We start from the raw sequence: 7421 nt of genomic DNA on the forward strand, positions 1-7421 counted from the left end.
TGGTGATTTATAAACAACCCTCAGAAGTAAGGTGGTTCTTAGTAGTAGTAATACATTCTCCAGGCTGCCCTATTGTACTATTTCTATTAAGATACTTTTAGTCTACAGCGCAGCCTCCCTACCCCCAGTCGTTTATTTTCAAGATAAAGCTTTGGTCTCCACTTAAAAATGGGAAATGAACTCTTCACCACGGCTAACCCGGGTACAGCTCATTCCGAAGAGATCCGCATACAGTTCCACCATGTCCTTCTTTCCTGTTCGGGCAGCAACTTGGTTATCTTTTTGTTAGCGCGCAGAAAACGGAGTCGCTGGAGCTGATCTGTAAACACTCCTGTCCCCCAGTGCCTGGGGAAGCCTAACAGCGCCGGACTGCCGTGGTTTTGTGATTTGCAAGCCCTGGAATTCTTTGCTGGGTGTTTTGTCCCAGGTAGCACCTGCTGCTGGGGCAGGTTGGGAATTTCCAGAGCCTCTTGTCCTTCCCAGAGGGCAGCAGCACCCGGCATCATCACCCTCTTGTATTGTGGCCCGGGAGCCGCGAGTTTCCCCGGGGCTGCTGCGGAATCGCACCCGCTCGGATCTTTCCAGGGCCTCCCTTGTATCTACCAACCGGCAGGCTCTGGTTCATTTTTAAACTGTCGCTAACGAAGTTGCATTTTAAAAAAAACCGTATGGAGTCGGCGCGTGGATGCGGGGGGGGGGGGGGGAGGAATTCACCACCAGTCAACAGAGCGGCATTGATGAAGCGCTAGTGTGACTTACAGAGCGAACAAATTACTGTGGTAAAGTGATCTCACTCTTGTACCAATGCCATCCTTGCAATCCAGCCCGTGCTTAACGATATTCCGCTCAACAGCTCGCGCTCTGCGGAGCGCGTGCGTGCACCAAAGCAAACAGCGTTTAAAGCATGCAACCAGCCAGCCAGGTTTGCAATGATGCAAGCAACAGGAGAACAACATGCATCTCCTCCAGGACTTGCATTGTGTATGGCCAGAGTGGAGTGTACTTGCTTCTCCTGTGTTAGCAGGGTCGGTGCGCTGAGAATCATCCCCTCCCCCGCATCTTCCCCCCTCCATGTGGTTGCGAGCAGCCAAGCGCCTTTTCCCCCCTTAGAGTTTGGTTACAAAAAAGGGAGCGAGCGGTTGTGGGGCGGAGTGTCGGCGCCGCGGCTGCGGCCAATCGGCGGTTCCCCCGGAGCCGGTTGCTAGCGGTCTCCACGTAAATCAAAGCGGTGGGAGCCAATGGGAGGGCGCGGGTGGGAGGAGCCGGGACGCGTGCCTTTGCAGTGGGCTCTGCCAAGAGGACTTGGGGGGGGAGCGAGAGGAGAGAGGAGCCCGAGGCGAAAAAGTAGCTGTCAAATGCGCGGCTCCTTTAACCAGAGCGATCAGTCCGGCTCGGAGAGTCATGGCGACCACAGCGTCTAACCACTACAGCCTGCTCACCTCCAGCTCCTCCATGGTGCATGCGGAGCCGCCGGGGAGCATGCAGCCGGGCGCCGGCTACAGGGATGCACAGACGCTGGTGCAGGCGGACTACACGCTGCAGAGCAACGGGCACCCGCTCAGCCACGCTCACCAGTGGATCACGGCGCTGTCCCACGGCGGGGGAGGCGGCGGCGGCGGGGACTCGCCCTGGTCCACCAGCCCCCTGGGCCAGCAGGACATCAAGCCCTCGGTGGTGCAGTCCGGGGGCCGAGGGGACGAGCTACAGCAGCACCAGCAGCAGCAGCACCAGCAACAGCAGCAGGGGAGACCGCCCCACCTGGTGCACCACGCCGGCAGCCACCACGCCGCCGCCGGGGCATGGAGGACGGGCGCCTCGGCTCACCTGCCGCCCAGCATGGCCTCCTCCAACGGGGGGCAAGCGGGGCTGCTCTACTCCCAGCCGCCGGGCTTCACGGTCAACGGGATGCTGAGCTCCGGCCAGCCGGGCTTGCACCACCACGGCCTGAGGGATGCCCACGATGAGCAGCAGCAGCCGCAGCACCACGGCGGGGAGCACCCCGGGGGGCACCCGCAGCAGCACCCTCCGCACCAGCAGCAGCAGCACCCCGGGGGCGGCGGCGGGGGCCACCACGACCCCCACTCGGACGAGGACACGCCGACCTCGGACGACCTGGAGCAGTTCGCCAAGCAGTTCAAGCAGCGCCGGATCAAACTGGGATTTACCCAAGCGGACGTGGGCTTGGCCCTGGGCACCCTGTACGGGAACGTCTTCTCGCAGACCACCATCTGCAGGTTCGAGGCCCTGCAGCTGAGCTTCAAGAACATGTGCAAGCTGAAGCCTTTGTTGAACAAGTGGTTGGAGGAGGCGGACTCGTCCTCGGGCAGCCCTACCAGCATAGACAAGATCGCAGCCCAGGGGCGCAAGAGGAAAAAGCGCACCTCCATCGAGGTGAGCGTCAAGGGCGCCCTGGAGAGCCACTTCCTCAAGTGCCCCAAGCCCTCTGCCCAGGAGATCACCTCGCTGGCGGACAGCCTACAGCTGGAGAAAGAGGTGGTGCGAGTGTGGTTTTGTAACAGGAGACAGAAAGAGAAACGCATGACTCCCCCGGGCGGGACTCTGCCCGGAGCCGAGGATGTATATGGGGCAAGTAGGGACACTCCACCACACCACGGGGTGCAGACGCCTGTGCAGTGAACTCACATGGGGGTTGGCGGGGGGGAATTGTCCCCCCCCATTCCCACTCCTCCAACTTTTGATTGTTTTTTTTTTTGCTTTTTTTAACGTTTTCTCCTATCTTAAAAAACAGAACAACAACACACACACAAAAACCTGCACTGGACTATCCCCTAAACGGTAGCAGGTGAAATGATGTGTTTTGATCTTTACAGGCGAGTGCCCATGCAATGGAGTGGAGTGAGTATCACACACAAACAGACACGAGACAGGCAGATACACGCACAGTGTCAGGCACTGAGAGAAAATTTTACAAAAAAACCCTCTATGAATTACGAAACAAGAGTGGAATCGACTCTGAGCCCTGCTAAACACAAAGGCAGCTTTAATCTTGGAATGATGCTCAGTATAGGCACATGCTGCTGTGTTTATTTGATGTGGCTCCCCATTAGGAATAAAAAATAAATCCCTTTTGATGTAGACAGTATTTAACCGTTTGAATTTGCACTGCAAGAAAATTGAAGTTTACATTAACAAATACATTTTTTCCTACCTTGATTTTGCAAATGACTTGCATTTCCCACGGTGAGCGTTAGGCAACCATTGACCGACCAGTCTACAAAATGTTACTGTGTTATAGCCCTTGCTTTCTTAATGTGTATATGTGAACTTTTGTTATAAACAAGTCTTCTTACATATGTGTAATGTTTATTTTCTCCTTTTACCATAGCAAATATATATAAACACAAACAACTTCCACTTTCAAGAGATCTGACTCTCACAAACGCTTAAGACGTGCCTTCGGAGGCAAGAGTCCAGTCTGGAAGAGAATAATGAAAACCAATAACGTAAACTTCATTTTCAGGCAGTGTTTCGGGGTTGGGGACAGTAAAAGAAAAAATGAATAGAGACTAATTGCTTCATTTTAGGGAGGAAGACCCGTTGTGAAAGTACTCGGAGGAAATGTTGTGGAGGTTAAATGTATGTCCAGAGTTTTCCAACAGAAAGAAAGTGATACTTTGAAGAAAACCGGGGGGAGGGGATATTTAACTTCAGACACCCCATATGTAAAGTTCTCTGTGTGCTTTTAGTATTCCTAATTACATCGCACTGGAGTATATGTGTTGATGTCAGCCTCTAAACTTGGTTTTATTGAGCGGTTTCAACAAAAAGATACAAACAGAAAGAACGGAGAACTTGCATATATATACGTAACACATAGCACACTGCATATCTCTAGTGCATTTTATTGTTGCTTTACTTTCCATATTTATTTTTCTGCTCATATATAAAAACCCCACGCCCTTTGCTCAACTCGCTGCTCCATTCATTGCACGGGAGGACTAGTTTAAGTTGGGCAGCCTTGTCTCTTTCACTGGGGGGGGGACCAAATGGAGTGGGGAAATGCCATTTTCAATTCATCTTTTCTCCCCATCGTTGATAGCTTTAAAGTGCATTTCTTGACATTAGCTCGACGGGAAACGGTTAACTTTCCAAAAACACAAACACAAAAGGCTATGGAGAGGAGTACAGAAGAGAAAACTTGAAACAGTGGCTGTGTATGAGATGGCGGGGGGGGGGAGGCTTTAAACTGTGCTAAATACAAATTCACACATGAACTATGTAATCAGCACAAAAGGCTGCTGTCATAGAAAAAAAAGCTTTTTCATAATCTGAAAAGTTTGCTTAGCTGAGTGTTTGGCAATTATGGAGAAAAACGTGAAACGTTCTCTCGATCAGCTCAACAGTGAATTCAGTAGGTAGGGCTTTAGAATATGTTTCTCATTGTCTTTTTAAGCGCCTGTCATATTTGGTTGTCTCTTATGTTCTTGGTGAGCAAATGGCGAGTTCTATTAGGCATATTTATTTGCCTTTATTCTGTTTTATTCCAACGATTGTCATAATGATACAGGCACTGAGCTTTTTTTTTTTTTTTTTTGGATGTATTCTGCTGCTTGCTATTTAGAGTGCTGAGGACTCGCTCCCAGTGAAAGATTCAGATCAGGGCAGATCCAGTGGTAAAGGGAGGAAATGAACTTTCAGACACATTAATATGTGGGTAAGGTCAGAAAAACAGAGTTCAGAGGATGTTTGTGAAAAAGCCTCTAACTCTAAATAGGTTTACTTAAAATAATAATAATAAAAAAGTTACCACGCAAACCTTACCACTATGTATATATGTTTAATATTTGTCTTTTGAATGCAGAAATAGTTTAAATGTTTTCTTTGTCTATTTTTCTTTGTTTCTTTTTTTTTAAATGCTACCCAGGGAAATATTTTCATATTTTTAAGTGGCCTGCCTCAATGTATATTTATTTCTTTTAAAGCAAACAGGTTCTGGAAACTGTTTTTCTGTAGCTTTAAATGAGTAGGTAAACAAAATCTATATGGGATGTAATTTTTTTAACTATTATTTTGTTTCCGTCTCTAAAAATACTTTGTTTTGGTACATTTGGATGTGCTTGTGGGGAAAAATAAAAACGCAGAGATCCTTATATATTTATGTTAAAGTAATATTTTATTACCTACATAAAACAGAAATGCACAATACTTTCATAGTTTGTTCTACTTATTGAAATATCTGTAATTTGTTTTAAAAGATAGCATTGATTTGCATAGTTCTTAAAATCTGAAGGGAGGCGAACACTCTAGTATCTATACTGAGTTGTACTTCCTTTGTACTTAATGGGATTTTGGAGTAAGTGTTATGGATATATCGACAGGTCCTCCGTTTATAACGTCGAGAGTCTTTTAGGTTAGCACAAGAGGCTTTTTTCAGTTTGTCTTGCCAAATCTAACCGCGGCAGTATATTTTTAAGCATTGAATCCCATGATTGTTGGAGTGTCCTTCTTTTGATGCTTCTCTAAAGAGCTCTGCTTTCGAAGCCAGTAGTCCCGTTCTCGTTGAAAGCATGTGGGAGAGGTGGCGAATATTTACTCCTCTCTAGTCAGCTCTTAATTTAAGAGCAAAGGCGGAGCTTAATTATAAGGAGTCCTGTTAAAAACAGCTAGATTTAAAGAAAAGAGCTGTCCAGTGACTTCCGGGGGGCTGCACACGCCGAGAACGCCCAGTGTTGACATGTACACTGTCTCTCTGGGTTGGGAAAACGAGTTGAATTTTGAATCGATTTAGAAAGCGAAGTGTTAGTTGGTTCCAGTGGCCCTGAAGAGCGTATAAAGGAACAATGCTGCATAAAAAAGTAACAAGTAGTCTAGTAATGGCGATGGCGGGCGCGTGTAGGGGGGGGGAAGGGGAAGGTTAGATACAGCTGCGCTGTTTGTAACAAATTGGTCACTTTCAAGTGAAAAAGCTCCATGCTAAAGGAGCCCCTTTTGGAGCCTGGCTTACTGGTGGGCGAAATCAAACTGAGCAGTGTTAACACGTGCTCATGTGTTCAAATCCTTTTTGGTTTGCTCGGTTTAATAAGTACAATATCCCCCTTTTAACGCTAGTTTCTAGGCGTGTTAGATTTCATCATCTTTTCTATCGCCTAGTCAATATTACACTCGTCCCAAACAGATTCGGCTAAATGATCTTATCTGTAGCTCGGGAGCGAGGTGTTTTGTGGCCACAGACATGCTGATGGGTAAAGTGTTTAAGCTGGGTATGGATTTAAAGTCCTAGGTCAATATTCCAGAGAACTGTCTGCAGAAAACAAGCAGCATCTGCCCTCTGCAGGACATTTCGGTGGACTTGGAGGAAATATTTGCTTCTGACAACAGACCCTTGTTAACTCGAAACAATCACGTGGCAGCTGGACAAGATGTGACTTTGATGGATACCTGCCTTTCATAGCTGTGCAACAGTCTGCCTCCCACTCCAGCCCCTGCACCTCTAGTGTGAGCAGCTCCAGGTTAACCGGAGTTTGATACTGGACTATTTTTTTAAACACAGAGTAGAGTAGCACTGGAAGGAGATGAACATCTTTCCAAAGACTTTTTCCCCTCTAGCCACAATGAACAAGCTTTTACCACCACCCCTCAACCCCCCCCCCCCCGAAAAAAATCACCCCATACATGCAAATAGGAACTTTGGATCATTATTTTGCTATTGGTAAATTAAGCAAAAATTACAAAGAAACAATTACTAGGGCTGCAGAGTTTTCTGCAGATTAGAGCAAATATAGCACCTTAACACTATGTGTGGTTTAGAGTTGGGTTGAAGCACCTATTTCTATCAGAGACCTTGCTTTATAGATCAGATCTCAACAACAAGATGCTTTTTCCTCTGCTCACTCCCTCTAAAGGAGGCCGAAGCCTGCAGGCAGAATTAGATTTTTATTATTATTATAAAGGCCTTTTATTTTCCGTTTCTATTAAGGCACCGAGTAGCTGAGAAGCAGTCAATATTATCTGAGTAGCAACACCAAATATCACCAGACCCCGAGGAGTAAGTTTCACTTCTGCGTGGAGAATGGCTTGGCTCTTATTTCATTCCTCGATCTTCTGGTTTGTGTGGGGGCTTGAGAAATCCAGCCTGAGTCCTAGGCACTAACCGAAGAAAAGGGTCGAGGGGAAGAACTGCGGTAGTTGTAGAGAAAAAGAACGAGAAAGAGTGTCCAATATCTAGCGAATTGGCTGCAGAAGCCTTGGTAGAATGCAGGGAAGGGGCTTGGTAGATATATATATGATAAGGCCAGGCTATTGCCGTACTTGCTCGTGAATTTCTTTTTCATAAAGAGATCTATAGATAGACTTAAACAAATCAAACCCTATATTCAGTTTAGCTTTATTTTAAAAATAAAACAGAAAAAGGAGCTACAGTACGGTTGTTGGAGATCTTGTGGACTAGCACAATTTTTGCG

At 47.1% G+C, this 7421-nt stretch overlaps 1 protein-coding gene across 1 annotated transcript; it reads left to right on the top strand.

Moving 5' to 3' along the window:
• Nucleotides 1-1312: 1312 nt before the first annotated feature.
• On the top strand, nt 1313-5700 carry POU3F2 (POU class 3 homeobox 2). Its single transcript, XM_038395965.2, has one exon. The coding sequence runs from the start codon at nt 1402-1404 to the stop codon at nt 2635-2637; it is 1236 nt and encodes a 411-aa protein (XP_038251893.1). The 5' UTR covers nt 1313-1401; the 3' UTR covers nt 2638-5700.
• The last annotated feature ends 1721 nt before the right edge of the window (nt 5701-7421 follow it).

The sequence above is a fragment of the Dermochelys coriacea genome, chromosome 3 (genome assembly GCF_009764565.3).
Source record: "Dermochelys coriacea isolate rDerCor1 chromosome 3, rDerCor1.pri.v4, whole genome shotgun sequence".
Classification (NCBI taxonomy): domain Eukaryota; kingdom Metazoa; phylum Chordata; order Testudines; family Dermochelyidae; genus Dermochelys; species Dermochelys coriacea.

Bases quoted from the DNA above. Each gene is read 5' to 3' on its own strand.
- POU3F2 (XM_038395965.2), top strand. From the start codon at position 1,402: ATGGCGACCACAGCGTCTAACCACTACAGCCTGCTCACCTCCAGCTCC.